Source organism: Trypanosoma theileri (genome assembly GCF_002087225.1).
Source record: "Trypanosoma theileri isolate Edinburgh chromosome Unknown TM35_Tth_7_V1, whole genome shotgun sequence".
In the NCBI taxonomy this organism is placed as follows: domain Eukaryota; phylum Euglenozoa; class Kinetoplastea; order Trypanosomatida; family Trypanosomatidae; genus Trypanosoma; species Trypanosoma theileri.
Genome location: NW_021639849.1, coordinates 731,420 through 749,068, shown reverse-complemented (window position 1 = coordinate 749,068; position 17,649 = coordinate 731,420). Strand labels below are relative to the sequence as shown.

The following is a 17,649-nucleotide window of genomic DNA, read 5'->3' as shown; positions in this document are numbered from 1 at the left end:
AGAAAAAAAAAAAATAAATAAATAAATAAATAAATAATAATAATAATAATAATAATAATAATAATAATAATAATAATAATAATAATAATAATAATAATAATAAATAAAAACAGTGTAAAAACAAAGCAATCAACACATGAAAGGCATTTAGAGAAAAAAAAAAAAAAACATATATATACCATAATTCAGGCACCGAAAGCAAAGATAAGATTTCACACGAAAATAAAAATAATAATAAACGCTTGTAAATAGGGGGTGGAAAGTTTATGAAAAGACCAAAAACGTAATACACAGAAATTAATGCGGTCCCTTTCCATCTCGCATCATCTCCATGAGCTTTAATTCATCACTAGTTGGTAGATTTTGCATTTTTTGTCGTTGATCAAACATCATCTTCGCAATAGTCGACTGAGCAGTTTCATCTAATTCAGAAACGTGTTTACTGGGAGGCTTAAAGGTTTTCATATCTATTTGTCTTTCACCAATCGTAACACAAGGCCACCACTCCTCATACTGAAGATTCGTTTTCACTAGAGTAATCACCAGTGTTTTTTTGTCTTCAATACACCATGTACACTCACTTGCCTTCACAGGCTTGTAAAGTTCTCCGGAAATAAGAGGTTCTTTCCCTTTTATCCCTACAGATATTTTGGATGTCAAAATTTGCACAGAAAGCATCTTTCCAGTTGTTCCTTCTGGCAGAGGAACCGTAATAATTACCTCTGCATCATTTTGGCCAAAAGAATATGAATCATAATCTCCACCACATTGTTCATTGCAGGGTATTAGATCTGTCATACCTTCTTGACTTTTAACAAGAGACATGGTGACTATCACTTAGTACTCTCCCGAAAAACTGTTATATGTGCAGTTTCATTATGAAAACGGAAAGAAAAAAAAAATATATTAGAAGAAAGAAAGCAAACTCCAAAGTATTCCCCGTAAATGTAGCACAGGATACTTAGATTTTATCTTATAGCAAAATCATAATATAGATACATATACACTAATTTTTTTCATATTCTGTACAAGGGTTTAGTTGTCACTGGTGGCGTATGAGGTGGACGTCTCTGTACGTCATTAAGCAATTTTTCTGCTCGTTGATGCTGTCTTTGTGACTCCAGATGTGCAAACTCATACAGTGAAACCACATAAGCAGTACGTTCACATCGACGCATAAAGAAATCATTATCAATTTCTCCCACAGAATGTTCTTTCAAAATAGGTGAAGTTGTCACTTTAGGATTATTAAAACTACGATAATCGACATTCAATGATACAGGAAGAGGCAAAACTTCTTTACCCTCTATATTGGAATCACTTTCTAGTAAAAACTTACCAGGTCTCAACGCAGAAACGTCGTTTCCCTCATCTCTACAAATATAATCATTACTAGATTTAGATATGGGTATATCCGTTTTTAACTCTTTTTCGGATGAATTTGGTCGTAATACAAGATTATCTTCTTGATTATGTAAAGGTACCTGAAGAAAAGAAGACTTCAAAGGAATTTTTTCTTTAGACGAAGAACCATGAGGCAATTGAGTAAAGCTATCTAAATTATCATTCTTATTTTCTCCAATATCTTGAGCTACTATGGGAAAAGTACCTACAGCGTCAGACTCCGGAGTGAAGTCTTTATGTTGATCTTGTTCGTATTGCACAGTTTCATTCTTTTTAACAGTCTCCAAAACCTTTTCTACAATAGGAGGTTCTTTTTTACTTAAATATATAAGACCCCCAGTAGAGAAGCCAAATTGTTTCCATGTGTATTTAAGATGGATGGGTCGTTCATAGTCACACTTTCTTCCATCTCTAACATGATATAGCTTGTATTCTTCCATCCGTTTTATCGCAAGCTTTTTCATTATGTTAGGGAGTGAAGCTTTTACTTCATCGTCTTCTCGTACACTAACAAGGACCTTGTCTTCTGGTATCCAGTTATCGCCTATGAGTCGAATAATCATTATATCTATTTAATAAATAAATATAATAAAATCAATAATAAAATAAAAATAAATAAAATAACATAGCGAAAAAAAAAAATTTGATTTTTAACAGAGAAAAAAAAATTTTTTTTTGAGAAATCACTTTATCAGTGGTCTACATACTAATTAAAATAACAAAAAAAAAAAAATAAGTTACAATAAGCACCTCTAACTCATTAATTGAATTTCAACTTAAGTAAGAGAAAAGAAAACACTACCATAAACACCATAATTAACTTGATAATCTCCTGGAAGAGCGGGAGACCGCGAACCCACTCCACTACAAAACACATAATGACCAGTACGAAGAGGTTTCCCAATAGAAACTGCGTAACTTACCGCTAAAGCAACTGCCGCACTTGGGCTTCCAAGACAATTCTTAGCAGAACCAACCTGAAGAGGTTCATTTTTTCGAGTCAGAACAAAGTGGTGACCACCTAATGTATCCAAAGAAGTTTGATCAAGCCTTGTTTCCCCACCAAGACTCAAAGCGATACATCCACCCAAATCTGCAGCAAATCCTGTTGAATGAGGTGGATAAAAAGGAAACCTTGATCCAGTAACCTCAATACCAGGAGAAAAGATATCGCATACAGCAGGAGCTGCATGAACTGATACCTGTGATGGAGCATCACACCCTAAACGCAAAACAAAAAGTGGTTCAACGTATTGAACTCGATGTTGTTTTATTGATAATGTAGAATTCTGAAATGCATTAGAAAAAATTGGCATACAAACAGCATCTGTCGATCTAAGAGACTGTAATGCTCCTGCAGTAGGAGGAACTACTTTTATTCCCATAAATTTGAAACCATTATCCTGCATTACTTCACACAAAAGAGAGTGAAACTCCAAAAGATCTTTAGAATTCAACTGGTGTCGCGGAAGAATTTCACTAAGAGCGGGTAGTTCTCGATCAGCATTTTGAAGATAATCCATGTAGCTCTCAACCGCCGCTTTCGAGACAGTCAACAACCTCCACGTTCGAGAGAACATATTCTACAAAAATCTCTAACAAAAAAAAAAAAAATAAAGGTACGTAAATAAGTAAATAAAAGAAAAAAAAAAGAAAAAAAAAGAAAAAAAAGAAAAAATAAATACTAAAGTATTGATAACAGTTCAAGATGATAGAAGAAAAAAAGGGAAACTGAGAGAGAGTCAAGCGAGAAAAAGAGAAACATAAGATAGTTTCTGTTTCTCTTTTTTTTTCTTTGTTTTTAATAAGCAAAACTAAGATTTTTTCGCCATATTTACAAACTGACTATATATAGCCTGAAACTCGTCACCAGGATCTATTGTAGAGCCGTGTACGGTAGATGCAGACGAAGCAAAGTTATATTCATTTGAGAGTCGCTCCTCCTCGGGACATTTTATAGGGGCGGGACGACCAAAATATCTTTTGGTTAATTCAGAAGAGTTATCCGGTGTTAGTTGCCTATGAGTTGCGTCTGAAGGGATAGAACCTTCACCACCATTTTCTGAATGTTCAACCCCGTTACTCTGCTTTACTTCAGGCTTATTAGCAGTTTCTGGATGGTGAACTGTTTTTTCATGATTTTTCGCTTTTGGTGTATCTCGTGACACCTTCGCCGTTTCGTGTTTGGATTTCTTCCCAAACAACCAATCGAAGAATCCTTTTTCTTTACGTTTTTCATTCCCTTCAGCCTTGTGTTCTTTCTTTTCCACCTTTGTGGAATGCACCTCTCCCAAATGACGAAGGCACTCTAATGTTCCAACACGGTCTCCTGATTTGCTAACAATAACATCACGAGCAACCTTTGGGTCTAGGTTTGCTATTAGGTTCTTCAGTTCTAACAGCTCAGTGACTATTACTTCATCTGGTTCATTCGTTGCGCCTACCAGATAGTGCCGAACAAGAGACGCGTCCATATCCATCATGGACGCATAAACCTCTGCTGGCTTCATTCTACTTGTGGCACTTGCAGAAAAGCAAATAAGCAAACGAAAGAAAGAAAAAATCAACATATTCCAACTTACTTTCATGTTTCCCACATTTTTTTTTCTTTTTTAAAAAAATAATAATAATAATAATAATAGTAATAATATATATATATATATATATATATATATAAACTATACTGTTTATAGGATTCTGTATTCCACTTAAAAAGGTAAACTTCGTCCGACACTTGGACGCGGTGAAGGTCCCATACTTTCAGCAGCCATTGACTCAGAGCGTAGCGTTCTTGATACAGTTGAAAAAGAAACATCATCTGGAGATGGTGAACCAAAATTACCTTCTGTCCTCCAGGCAAATCCCATTGCACCACCTCCAAATTCTGTTGCCAGTGCACGATCAAGCATATCACGGCAAAATGAATCAGCCTTTATACTCAAAGCCATATGATAGTGAGATATGGCAGCCTTTAGATTTCCCATTAAATGATACGTAAAAGCTAGTGAACAATGACCATGACTGGCGTTAGGACGACATTTCACATACAAGGTATGGAATGAAATAGCATCCTCATATAACTGTAATTTCCGACAAACAGTTGCTAAATTAAAAATAATACAATCTCGATGCTCTGAAGGGTTTTCTGGATTTGCAAGAGAATCATAAGCCTTTCGAAGAATCTTTAAAGCATCTTGAAGTCTGTATGTTTTCACACACAAAACACCAATTTCATTAAGTACAAGAGGATCATTTGGAATATTTAACCTAGCTTCTTCAAGAAAATAAGATGCCAATTTCCATTGATGAATTCGGCTATATTGCATCCCAACAAAAGTACTGCAACAAGGAAGACCTGGGAAATAATTCATAGCTCTTCTATATACACTTAATGCTTGCTCACCTTCTTCTAGTTTCGCATAACAGTGACCATATGCAATCCAAGCTTCAGCAAATGAAGCATCTAACTCTGTTGCTCTGCTGAAAAAACGTCCTGCACGTTCATAATTAGATAATGAAAAATGAAAACAACCAATCGCATAAACTGCTAATTCTGCATGTAATTTATTATTACATAAATAATGAGCTTGATCAAACAATTTTGAAGTTGCTTTCATATCCACAAGGATTGAAAGATGTAAACAAACAGCTTCTCTATTAAAAGGCATCGATTCTAATAATTCTGTTGTTAAAGTTAACGCTTGTTGTAAATCATTTTTTTCATATGCAATTGAAGCTGTTTGTAATTGTAATATTGTTCTTGGAATAAATATATTATGTTCCTGTGAAATTGATTCAAACGGTAAACGGGCTTTGTAAGAAGCACGGATAACTTCTGCCTCAGGTGGTAACTTTAATGATTCAACAAGTGTCCTAAGGTCACTCATGTTTAAAAGTCTTCTTTCAATTAAAGCATTCATGGGTTCCCCACAAAAAGGATCTATCTCTAAAGCTAACTGATAGTATTGTGCAGCTTTTTTGGTATCTCCAGATAGTTCAGAACATCTTCCCAAATAACACAATGCTATAACATTCATTGATGGGTTTTGTCTAAGCTTTTCTGCTAAAGCTGAACATTCCCTTGTATCACCCAATTCATAAGCTGATTTCATAGAAATTAAAATAGCCTCTGGATTTTCTGCTTCATAATTCAATACATCTCTTGCAACACGGATAGCAAGATCGTATTCACGAGCAGCAAATAAAGTTTTTGCATGTAAAAGCAAATAATGTATCGACTTTGGTTCAATTTCCCGTAAAATTGCAGTAATTGAAATGGCATTAAGGGGTTGGTCATTCTCTAAAAACCTCCTAGCATTTGACTCAAGCAAAGAAATACGCTTCATGTACAACTAAAGAAGGCTAACAAGAACAAGAAGAAGGTTTTTAGGTATAGAAATATAGCACAGTCAATACATCCAAGCAAGAAGAAAGAGATCAAGTATAGAACCTAGAAAGAAGAATAAAAAAACAGATAATAATAAGATCCAACATCCATCGCATAGAAGAATGAAAAACATGACTCTCCAAAATAAAATAATAATTATAATTATAATAATAATAACAATAATTATAATTATTATAATAATTATTATTACAATTATAATTATAATAATAACGAACGATCACCCATCACCAGAAAAAAAAAAGAAAAAGAAAGAAATTGCACTGTATGGCAATAACGGCCCCGCAGGGGAAAAAAAAAAAATTTCCCAGTAAAAACCAATCACTCACCACACCCTTCATTCAGACATCACCCCGCCACCTTGCCCAACCAGGGGGTCAAGAAAACCGGCAGGGAAGGAAACGAGGAGGAAACAAAAAAAAAAAAAAGCCACCCGCGGCCAGATTCAGGCATTCGGAATCCCAATACCCAAAAAAAAAATAACACAAGCCTGCGGCCCCCACCGCCCGAAAAACTTCCCCGGGGACCCGTCCCACTTCCGAGGGCAGAAAAAACCAACTCACCGCCGCGCCAAAGCGAAGGTAAACCTTTCGAACGCCTTTTAACCCGCGCCTCGGTGGGGGGAAAAACTGAAAAGCAGACAAAAAAATTGGACAAATTTTCTCCACCCCACACCCCCCCCAAAAAAAAAACCCCGCTTTCGCGATCGGCGCTCCCGCTAGGAAATCCCCCGAGCCCTCAAAAGAAAAGAAAAGAAACCCCCACAACCCGCGCACACGGAGACCCCGCAAGCAAGCGAAGCGTTGTATTTCAGTTTGGGTGCGGGGAGGGCCGGTTCAAACCCCCAACGCTCCGCCAAACCGCCGCCAACGCGCCCCGCTTCGGCGAAGGAATGTGGCGGACCCTCGCGGGGCGACGCCTTCCCATTAACAACCCAAAAATCGCCGGGGGGCGAACTGGAAAAGAAAATGAAATGATGAAGGAAAAAATCCTCAGAAAAACCTGTCGCGACCGCAAAAGAAGAAACGTCTCCTCACCAAAGCGGGGGCGCAAAGGGCGTCACCAAAAACTAAAAAATAAAAATAAAACAAAAAAAAACCGTAACCCCCCAGCCCTCCGGCCAAGAACAGGAACCCACGGCGGGGCCATTGGCAGATGATCGGGGGGTGATTTCGTAATTTCTTTTTTTCTGGGAGCATGCTGCCCCCAAGACGCGGGAACCAAAAGCATGGCTTTCCAGCACGTGCGATCGTCTCACATCTCTGTTTCTCTTTAGGGTTATCAAATTTGAATTCTTCAGTCCCAAATTAAAATCTCAGCCCCAATGGCGCGCCACCCCGGCACCTATGACGCCCACATTTCCCGCCAAATCCCATGGGATCGCGTGGAGGGGCCCGGAAATTAACCAGATCCCCTTCGAGAAGAAGAGCTGGCACATACGTTTTCAATAATAAAAAAGATTATTTAATTTTTACAACGGAGAAACGTTAGCTATTCGTATACATTTCACTTGATCTCTTAAATGGTACTTTGGAACGCCATTGAGGAGATGTTTTCAAAAAAAAACCATCAATCGGCAGAATCCAAGAGAAGACACGACGCCAGAGCAAGGAACCACAACACCACAGACACACAAACACACACACGCGCACACGCCACCAAAAACACTCGCCACACTGCTGGAAATGCAATATGGCTTTGCATGGGAAAATCCACCCAATCTCCATCGCAACGTTCCCATTCGTCGCCAGGGTTTCCCGGCGCGTGGCATTAAAAAATGTTGGTTTGATTCGACAAATGACTGAGTTAAAAAAAAAAAACACCTTTTGTGCAAGAAGATTTTCCAAAAAAAATAATAATAATAATAATAGAAAGGGGGGCTTTAGACACGCGGGTTCTGTATAAACGCCTTGCTTTTAGGATATTTGATGGAGGAATGGGAGGGCATCAAGGGTCAGTACCTCGCTTCCCTGCGTAGGGGAAAAGGTTGACGACGTATTTCTTCCAAAGAGGCCGCCGCCCCGCAAGGCGAAAATGAGACACAAAGCACCAAGAGCAGGCGTGCAAAGCTAGAGAAATCGGAACTCGAGAAAGGACCCTAAGGACCGTTCCGGCTGGCATTTGCAGCGTTTGCAATGGTTCCATTGGTGTTCCGCACCGCGCTGGCGAATGGCGTGGTGCAACTGATTAATAGATGTTCCAATCCCCACGGTGGGCATGGATTTCGCTACTCTGAAAATCGGGATTGGTATAGGGAATCCGGACCCCGCCATATCCAAAAAAAAAAAAATTTCCCGATCCTTTTTTACGCGCAGAACCCTCGTCTGCATAGGCGAGTTTCCTCGCCAGCTGCGGGCGGCGGCGGCCGTTTTGGTGTTTGAAAGCTCTGGGGGAAGTAATTAATCTCTACAGGAGTTTCTTTTTTTTTTTTTTTACAATGTCCAAATCTCTGGGGCGCCGGGGGTTGAAGGGGGGTGGGGTCCCGCGCAGAAGTCCCATAAGCCACTTTGCCCACGGGAAGCATGCGCGCCCCAAGGCCCCATAGCTGAGTTGGAACGTTCCAGATTGATAATTGTTTTCTGACACGTGTGAATCCGTGTCGCTTTCCTCTTCATACGCTCGGCATTCAATGGGAATAAAAGTAAAACAACGCCGCCGCCCCCAAGAGGAACCGGGGCCACGAAAAAGGAACCCGCACCCAGAAGCCCAAGCCCCAGCTCTAGTAAACTAATTTGCGCCACCAAGGGAACAGCCCCTGGAGAGCACCAGACCCATCCAGCGAAACATACGGCGCCCCATTCAAGAAAAATCTCTTGGTCTAAAGGTGTGGGGGGCCGGTTTCGGGGATAGGGCAGCGCCTTTTAACCCCCAGCTGGGGCCCAAAGTTCTCTCTTCTTTTTATGGGCACCGATCTCCCCCAGTGGGTGTGGGGAAATGGTTCTGATAAAATGCAGAGGATTGTTTAATTCTGGCGTAAAGCCTGGCGGACCCCATTGCGTATGAAGGCCGGCCCTTCATATATCTACGGCGGGCTCCTGCTTAATTCGCATGCTCCGCCCCATCGGCGCGACATTCTTCAAGTCAGTTAGGAAAAGTAAAAATTACCCACTCTTTCACCAAAGCGCCCCTCAAGTCATCCAATTCATACGATTAGAATATCGATGCGGTCTCATGAAAATAATATAATATTCTTCAAATGCACCTAGTTCTTGCACTGCCCAAGGTGGATATGATGAGTTATCCATCCCTAAGGGCAACATCCACTCCTTCATATCACACTTCATTCACTTACAGCCCTGTAGTTTAGCCCATGGTGATGCCATATGTGCACTTCACCGAGTGTAATCTGAATGCCTTCTCTTCTCTATCGCGGGCGGCAGGCCCCATAGAAACAACAAAATGTATATCAATTAATATATATTAACAGTTTTCACCATTATTCTTCTCCTGCAAGAGAAGAAGATATCCGTTGATTTTACCAATAGGAATCAATCGAGATGAAATCCAACAAGGCGCTATGAAGAAAAATCATGGGCCCTACACTTATAATATATGAATAATACCGGAACATTTTTGAGAATGTTGCTCTCGAAATGGAGGCTGTTGGCCGGAAAAGAGTGATAATCAAACCCATTTCTTGCGGATAAAAAAAATATATGTTATATCTTACGTCTTATATTTTCGCAATTGAAAGAGAAGAGGAGGAGGAAAAGTGTTTTCTATTTGTTTTGGTTTTTTTTTTCATGCCATCGTATAAATTAAACCCAACCCGCAATGAGTCCGTCAAGACAACTAGTTATATAATAGCATTAGTTACTGGCAAAATGGAAATTGAAAAACGTCTTTAAAACATCTCCGAGGTTCGGCCTTGAAGCATGCAACTCCACATCGATTCTGTTTTATTTCTCTGCAAAACTTCACCCACGGCAGGCGCTGCAAGGGCCAAACCTTCTGAGAGGATATGTATTCATTTGAAAGGCATGGAAGGAGAATTGGAGAGCTCAAGCCCTCTTTTGGAAAAATTCTCTGCGGCCCAACTTCCCACGCACTGACAGCAATCTTAACCTCCACTAGATACATGAACAGGAATACACTTCAACTGCACATGGGTGAGCCTTCACAACCAATAAAGCAGTAGTTAGCAACTTCAAAAGTGAACGGGACAGGGTCATTCCCAAAGAAGGGTTTAAGCCATTCTCTTCTCTTGGCAGTGCAGTGTACGTGGGGCAAACTCTGACCAACCTTAAGGCCCCAACGTCCCACGGGCAAGGGTTGACCATCGTCAACACATCAATTTTAAGAAGAGATAATATAGGAAAACGGGAATTCCTTTCCCACACCCAAATGGCGCACATCATATACGATGTGTCGTTACTTTCCTTTCCGCTTAACCGTCAATAATTAAAAATAAATGGCCCTCCTCTAATGTTGAAATGACCTTCTTACCTCAAAGAGAGAGTCTGTGGTTCATGATTGGACAGCACCCCGATAAAATCGTACATCTCGGTGAACGCCTGTTGTTCCTCTCCAGTTGTGTCGCTAGATTATTATATTCTCTAAAAAATACTTACTTTTCCCATATTTCTATCTTTTCCTTTGGCCCAGCGATGCGGTCATTGCTAATCCAACCATGAATATCCACTTCTGAATTGGCGGTAGACCAAAGTTTAATGAGCTCAGGATATCCGGGCAAACCACTTGTAATAGTGTGGGCAATTTCCGAACTACCGTTGTAAACTATGGGGAAAGGAAAAAGTTCCATGAAATAGCCCGATTCTCTTCAAGGGCTTTTGCCCTCTAATATTATCAGTTGAGAAAGCTAGAATAAGGGCCACTTCAAGTATAGCAAGGCCGCTGCTTTGCCTTACATCGTACCAGCAAGTCTGAGGAAGGAAACGAATAAAGCTTGCTCCTGCGGTAATTCCCCAGCCCTCTGCGACCTGCGCCTGCAAAAGGTGGTAATCATTCTATGATCGTGTTTTGGAAGTACTTTTTTTTTTATATTGATTGTTTTTTTTTTTTTTTTTTGCCCCGTGAGAAAATAATAGTTTGGCATTGCGTTATTATGCAAACGAATTTTGTACTGGGAATCCATGTTTCGTAATTTGTTTCTTTTCACTACAGTGTACAAAAATAAGTTTTTCAATGCCCACCCTCCCCGGCCCGTTCCTTCTCAAGCGGGGCGCGGGTTTTAAAGGCCCCTCATGTCTTTTATTTCGTCAGTTCCGTTATTTCATTTATTTCTCCTTCGTTTTCTTTCTTTTTTAAGGTGAAAGTATAGCTTCCACTATTCTTCTTGTATCCGCGAATGCAATTCTTTTACTCCCTCTTGGGGGTCGGCGCTTTGCTGCACGATACGGCGGCCCTAGCATCATCAGTCGTGATGCCCAACCTCGCACAGCATAAATTCCACTTAGGAAATAGGATCTCCAAATTGGCTTATTCTACTGAAAATATATTTTTTTCTTCCTCTGCAGGGTTTAAGCGAATATAATATGTTTATCGTAGAATGCTGTTCTTCTGCAAAAAGGAATGCATTCTGTTTTTTCTCAACTGCGGCTGTGCTTTGGCAATTCGGCTTGTTTCCACATCCGCTTGCACCAATGGTATCTTCCGAATTGGCTCATTGACGGTTCCAGTCCCACGCTTCTTTCGACAGAACGCGCTTGAAGGGGTAAATTTTGGACTCATACATTTGCAAACTTACGCCACTAATCGAGAATAGGGATTGTTTTAGATTATTGGCGATTCTTTGGCTATTATGCGCCCCCTTTTGGTGGAACAAAAGCCCCCTTTCTCACTGGGTGGCGGGTGGGGCTTTTCAACCGCCACCGCAGCCTTCTCTATTGGATTCTTCTTTGCCCATATTTATTCGCGATTGTGGGTTGTTTTTTCGTCCAACACCCAAAATCTATGGCGTGTCTTGCGGGCCGCCCTTGACCACCATATTGGCGCGCTCCAACCCTTCATTATGAAAGTTTTTTTGCGGGGGCGCGGCTGGGGGTGGGTGGGGGAATTTCACTTTGGGGGTTCAGCAATATCTTAAAGTGGCCTTTCGGTTTCCAGCAGCGATTTCTTCGACAAGGGTGCTGGTTTTTTTTTTTTTTTTAGGGCCATCCTGCTTTCGGGTCTGGGTTTCCATTGCAAGATGACTTGCCCAAGTTTGACGGTTTTTATCGAGTGAACAGCGTTCGGTGGCATCCCAAAAAATCTTGGGCCGGCATTTCGCCAGGCAACGGCGCGGCAAGCAGCCTGCTGATGGGGTGGGCGCCGTTGCTTTTGGCCAGTTGAACTCGCCGAATAAACGTGGAGATCCCCATTTCCAAAACCCCAGAGGCGCCCCCTGATGCGCGACCGCTGGTCTTATCGTTATGGGGCGTTTTCGTTCGCATGAGGGAGCGGGCCGGCAACCCCCACTTCCAACCAGAAGCCCTTAGGTTAAAGTGCCGCTTCGCGTGGGGAACGGGGCGCCATAGGAATCACCCTCACCCAAGCCAAGACGCCTCGTGGACTATGGCAAACCGCCAGCTCCCATCCCAGAGTGTTTTTTCTTACGGGGCAAACCCGTCACCCACTGGGCATTTCCGCACCCACAACCAAACGCACTGCCGTTAAACTGCCCTTTCCTAAAAGAATACCCTAGCCTTACTCCCCCTTTAAAGAAATAAAAACACAAGAGAAAAAATATTTTGTTTCCATGATTGTTCATACAAGTTTTGATGCATTATTTACATATCTCTATCAAATGTTTTCCCGATGATGATTGCCAATACATAACAGAAACTAACGAAATGGAAGTGCTGAGAAGCCCATTTAGCCCGCTTCCCGCTCGGGGCGGAGTGGGTTGGGTTGGGTGGGCTTTTCAGAAACTTACTGTTGGGCAGACTGTAAAGATAAAAGAAGTAGAATTTGGTTTACCAAAACCCATAAATCTGTAGTTCCAAAAAGTAAGGCTTTGCCATTCTTATCGCAAGCTTTCAAAAAAGATTTGGTACGGCACCCCATCTTTATTTTTTTTTCTCTGAGGCCTTTTCCGCTGCCGCTAGGGCGAAAGGACCTCCCGGCTTCTCTTGGTTGTGGGCTTGCGGCTTTGGTGGGCGGCGGCCCTTTTTTTTTTTTGACCGCTCCTAAAGGAAATGATCGGGTGTTACGTTAATAGGAATCAAATAGTGTATGGAATTAAATTTCTCTATAATGATTATTCTTTTTCACCCCCGCACTCTCTCAAAGGTTAGCTTCTGAAAAAAAGTAAGCGTATAAATAATGAAAATGATATGTATGATCCGTCTGTCTTACTTAAGAAAAGCGCGGTTGACCAACAAGCAGGTGTTCGCAGTTTTTGTGACCCATAACGGCCCTACGGCTTTTGCATTTGAACTTCGTCCAGAAGAAACTCTACATTTAAGTTATCATGTGGATGATTTGTTTACACTAAAAAACGACATACTTATGGTAAAAAAAGACCTAAATAGATCCATGACTGGGAGGACTTGCGTGCTTTCATCGTTAGTGCCGTTATGCCAAGGAAAACCAATTTTATACGTGGTTTAGAGGAAGCATACGCGCGCTAAAGAGCCAAACGGGCAGCATTGGAAGCAAAAGAATCACCATTATACCACTAGAAGCAATCTGCAGGAACGCAATTGAGGGACGACAGTTTTTAACCACAGGCAAACGCAAAGGTACAGGCCCAGGAAATGCAAAGACAAATTGCACATATTTGCCATTAAACCACGGACAAAAAAAATGGTAAAAACGCATTCGAAACGGCAAGTGAGTCAGAAACAATTTTGAGAAGAGCAAGTACAACTCGGCGGCAGCATTATAACACACTCGTTCAAAGAGAGATTCAGGTGATGGAATTGTTAAAACAAATAGGGCCTGAACGTCACAATACAAATGTAGCAGAAAAAAAATCCCGGAATGATCAAATACCAGCAACAAAACTATCAATCTATCAGAAAGCCCATGGAAATGGGATAAAGCATCAATGGCATACTGGACATGATATAAAATTAGGATTTCAGGGGAACACATGAACTCCGGCTCCCAGCACGAGCGAAAGCGCCAGGTCAGAAGAGTGAATCCGTACTTTTGAAGGAATGATAGGTTATTTGATGGAGACATCGCCACGCCAATTAGTGACCGCATGCCGGGAAAACTTTTTCCCATGCCAGAAAATCCTTTTCCAGATTATAACGAGGCATGGAATATGTTTCTGCAATAGAAACGCACTTTTCGTAATGAGAGGATGGCGGTGCAACAGATTCAAATGAGACGAGGGATTTGTACAGAATTTTGGATAATACAAACGGTTAGGAATCTTCCGGGGGCAGAGATGCAGGAGTTTCGGGAGGCCATCATTGGGCCTCAAAAAACAGGATGATACTTTTGCAGAGGTCGCCATGAAGTTGCAGAAGAAAAATCCAGGACCACCACCATCCAGCATGGCACGCTGTTTCAGTTGTGGTCGTATTGGACATCATAGCTCTGCGTGCCATGTCGCTTTTCAAAAAGAACCTTACAAGCCAAAAAGAGAAAAAAAAAAACACGATCCCAACCCGCGATTGCGAACACAGCTGAGGAAACACGAGGATCCCATGGAACTCCCACGGGGCAAGGTATGATATCTAGGCCATTGGGTCGCAACAATAAACAAGTCAGAGCAATGGACATCATTGATGCAAGACATTTAGAAAAATGGGCAGTGAAAAAATGGACCTTACCAGAATCCGTGAAACAAGAATGCAGCACCCCTTTTAAAGGAGACAGCGTGCTACAGATATACAATCGAACTCTGGTGGCGACAAAAGAAGAAGAACGATTACTGTTGCAATAAATAGGTGCTGGAACACTTACCACCAAATAGATTGGAAAACGCCTGAACGATACTGCCGGTGGGCCGTAGGGCCGAGGCGTGGAATAATATATGGAAATACGAAACGCATTTCAAGGAACGTGAATCCAATTTACGCATTAACAACGCTGATGCGGAGCGCACGAAGAAACCAAGCGTTATTCGAGCAGCTTCAACGAAACGTTCCTTTTTTGCCATATTTCCCAGCATTTGGATCTGGCTTGCGGCGCCGCCGCAACGGTAGTTGATTTAAAGGCATCGTTTTTCCCAGGCGCCCCTACCAGTTGATATGCAGGCAAGTTTCCTTTGCCGCGCTGATTTTGGGGGAACTAGACGAGTTCACCCGCCTTCCCATGGGCTATAAATGCAGTCCTGGCATTTTAAATACCATTGCAAGAGTTCAGACCGGCAATCCTTTATTGGTATTGCCGAAGCATATGGTACCCAAGGAGTTAAAAATACATATTTGGATTGCTCTTGTAATGGGACGCCGCCTCGGCGAGGCACACTAAAATCAATCACTAAATTTTTTCGGGATTTGGTTTCCCAAAAAAGCAAGTAAAAATTTATTTTAACACATGCGTTCCTAGGAATGCTATTCCCTTGGCGGCATTTGCCCATCGAAAGGTGGTGCCAAGCTCCATTACCTCTCATTCTTCTGGGGAAACCATGGCCGCTAAACTCCCTTCTGGAGCTGTTGCGGGTTCATAAGGTGCAAAACGTCATACACACCGGGGCCAGCTGCGTTGTGCTGGGGCAAAACTTTATCCAAGAAGGTCAGGGGTGATACACACAGCATCACGCTTTCTATGTTACTCTGGGTGGTCTTTTGAAGGAAAATATTGGCCCCTTCCACGTAAAAGGGACGCGGTAGAACCCTGAGATGAATTTTCTCTGGTAAACTGGCATCTTCTCAGAAAACTTTTATTCAGGAAAGAATACCCAGCAAAAGGGAACCCATAACTCAACCTAAAGGAAGAAATAAAACTCAAAAGTTTTCACACACGAGTCTTCCATCTGCATTTTTAAATTGTTGCGAAAGCAGTAGCGCCATTCTTCTCAACCTGTTGTCCATGGCTTGGGGGCCAAAAGAAACAACCCCGCCAAACCAAGGCAAACCCCACCCCAGAAGTAAAGTATAAGACCCTGTAGCTTACTTGTGCCGATGCGGAAATACTCTTGCGAGAATCCATCGGCGGTCTCTAATATCAAGAAAAATGGGTTAAGGGGATCCAGCAATCTCTGGAAGATCAAAGTTTATCGCCCCCGCCTTCGCCAGACACCTCGCCAGAATCACCGCCACCCACAACACCCCGGCATTCAGACCCCACCCCCAACTCCAAAAGCACAGCGCACTCATTTCCCTGCGGCTTTGCCCTCGCCCGAAGGTTATCGAGAGAAAAAAGGGTCCGACACGCCACCAGAAACACACATACACACACAGGCCCGCACACGCGGAGACAAGCACGCAACGAGGGGGGCCCTTGCCAGAGAGGAAGCGCGCAAGAGAGAACGAACAACCAATGGGAAAAAAAGGGGCGGCATTCCCCTAAAATAGGTAAGGTTTGGCGGCTCACTCTGGGGTGATTTTTGGGGTCCTGTACCCGATTGATAAGTCATGGGGATCCATCGCGCGACAAACCGGCCGCTCGGTTAACACCACCCCAGGGGGCACCAAGCCGCAAGTTTCTCACGTGGGGGTGTTGCCAAGATAAGTTTTGCGAGGCGTCGCGCAAAGAGAAAACCGCCCTACCAGGGTCAAAAACGCCGCCGTTTTTCAAAAAAAAAAAAAAAAAAAAAAAGGCCCGTTCCTCGAAATAAAGGGGGCTCGCGCGATTCTCGCCCTCCGGGGTTTGATGGCTTCGGTGAAGATCGGTGGGGGTCGCGTTTTGGACCCAACGCCCGAAAACGGTTTCTTAACCGGCCTTGGCGTGAAAACGCCGCGGTGCACCCATGGTGCTGCCTAGTATAATTCCAACCTTTCCTGGAGCCAAGTCTGCTTAGCACAGCATGTTCCTTTGCCCTTGGGTCCGAAGCCAAATCCCCCAGCATGCGTGCGAAACGAATCGAATTCCGCAACGCGCCGCGCCAAGAGGGCAACGACCCATTCCCAACCAAATCGGCCAATGCGGATGCTGTGAAGAAGCGCTCTTTCAATTATTGACTTCTCCTGCTCTTTACCCCTTCTGCGTTTCGCTTCTCATTAAAAACGTCCCCCCGTGGGATCTATATTTTTCGCAAAGGTCGGCGCCATTCTTTTAGGCAGAAAGGCGGGCATATCTCAAACCATCGGTCGGACAGGTGGTGCGCCTGAAGGCCCCAGGTGTGGCCCATTCCTGGTGAGGATGCTGGTGAACAAGATTAACTCAAAAATAATGGTTTCTGATGCGCTCAAAGAAAGAAACAGATCGCCATACACATCAAGAAGCGAAAAAAAAAAAAAAAACCGTTAACAGGGGGGGGGGGGGGGTTCCCGCTGCTTCCCTCTTCCTTTCAGCCCCCGGGGTGAACCGGACAACAGGAAAAAAAAAAAAGGAAACAAAAAACGCCAGAAGGGGTTTTGGGCAAAAAGCAAAAAAATCATCGTTTTTTTTTTTTTTTTTATGAAAAGGGCCGGGCTTTAGGAAGGATTCAGCTGATATTTCGATGTCTCATCTTTTTTTCTCTTCTTTTGCCGGTGCTGGCGCGGGGTTTCCGCCGGCGTGGTCCTGCATTGGTTGTTGGGGCTTCGGCAGGTTGCTTTGCGGCTGGGCGGAAGGGGTTCAGGCGCCGAAGGGCCACACCGTTTCGGGAAACGCCGGAAAATAGATTCCCCTGGCGCGGGTCGGGGTTCTTCGGGTCTCTTCCCTGTTTCTTGCCGCGTTGGGCGGTTGTTGCTGTTTTTTCCCGCTTCCGGGTGCCCTTTGGGGGTGGGCGGTGCTGGCCGGCTCGAAAACTTCGCCCGAACTTGCCCCACGGCGAAAGGACGGCGAAAGCACGAAAA

The 17,649-nt window shown here is 42.9% G+C and overlaps 8 protein-coding genes across 8 annotated transcripts; all 8 read right to left on the bottom strand.

Moving 5' to 3' along the window:
- Positions 1 to 297: 297 nt before the first annotated feature.
- TM35_000074350 (nuclear movement protein) lies at positions 298 to 825 on the bottom strand (the record flags this gene model as incomplete). Its single annotated transcript, XM_029023881.1, has 1 exon — positions 298 to 825. One exon carries the CDS (start codon positions 823 to 825, stop codon positions 298 to 300), a length of 528 nt encoding a protein of 175 aa, XP_028885077.1.
- Positions 826 to 1,016: 191 nt separating this feature from the next.
- On the bottom strand, positions 1,017 to 1,967 carry TM35_000074340 (uncharacterized protein; the record flags this gene model as incomplete). The annotated part of the gene is made up of 1 exon (XM_029023880.1): positions 1,017 to 1,967. One exon carries the CDS (start codon positions 1,965 to 1,967, stop codon positions 1,017 to 1,019), a length of 951 nt encoding a protein of 316 aa, XP_028885076.1.
- A 213-nt stretch (positions 1,968 to 2,180) lies between these two features.
- Positions 2,181 to 2,984, bottom strand: TM35_000074330 (4-oxalocrotonate decarboxylase; the record flags this gene model as incomplete). The annotated part of the gene is made up of 1 exon (XM_029023879.1): positions 2,181 to 2,984. One exon carries the CDS (start codon positions 2,982 to 2,984, stop codon positions 2,181 to 2,183), a length of 804 nt encoding a protein of 267 aa, XP_028885075.1.
- Positions 2,985 to 3,218: 234 nt separating this feature from the next.
- Positions 3,219 to 3,914, bottom strand: TM35_000074320 (uncharacterized protein; the record flags this gene model as incomplete). Its single annotated transcript, XM_029023878.1, has 1 exon — positions 3,219 to 3,914. One exon carries the CDS (start codon positions 3,912 to 3,914, stop codon positions 3,219 to 3,221), a length of 696 nt encoding a protein of 231 aa, XP_028885074.1.
- A 198-nt stretch (positions 3,915 to 4,112) lies between these two features.
- Positions 4,113 to 5,750, bottom strand: TM35_000074310 (CDC16 protein; the record flags this gene model as incomplete). Its single annotated transcript, XM_029023877.1, has 1 exon — positions 4,113 to 5,750. The coding sequence occupies one exon, from the start codon at positions 5,748 to 5,750 to the stop codon at positions 4,113 to 4,115; it is 1,638 nt and encodes a 545-aa protein (XP_028885073.1).
- A 7,595-nt stretch (positions 5,751 to 13,345) lies between these two features.
- On the bottom strand, positions 13,346 to 13,846 carry TM35_000074300 (uncharacterized protein; the record flags this gene model as incomplete). The annotated part of the gene is made up of 1 exon (XM_029023876.1): positions 13,346 to 13,846. One exon carries the CDS (start codon positions 13,844 to 13,846, stop codon positions 13,346 to 13,348), a length of 501 nt encoding a protein of 166 aa, XP_028885072.1.
- A 73-nt stretch (positions 13,847 to 13,919) lies between these two features.
- Positions 13,920 to 14,258, bottom strand: TM35_000074290 (uncharacterized protein; the record flags this gene model as incomplete). Its single annotated transcript, XM_029023875.1, has 1 exon — positions 13,920 to 14,258. One exon carries the CDS (start codon positions 14,256 to 14,258, stop codon positions 13,920 to 13,922), a length of 339 nt encoding a protein of 112 aa, XP_028885071.1.
- Positions 14,259 to 15,005: 747 nt separating this feature from the next.
- On the bottom strand, positions 15,006 to 15,320 carry TM35_000074280 (uncharacterized protein; the record flags this gene model as incomplete). The annotated part of the gene is made up of 1 exon (XM_029023874.1): positions 15,006 to 15,320. One exon carries the CDS (start codon positions 15,318 to 15,320, stop codon positions 15,006 to 15,008), a length of 315 nt encoding a protein of 104 aa, XP_028885070.1.
- Positions 15,321 to 17,649: the final 2,329 nt, after the last annotated feature.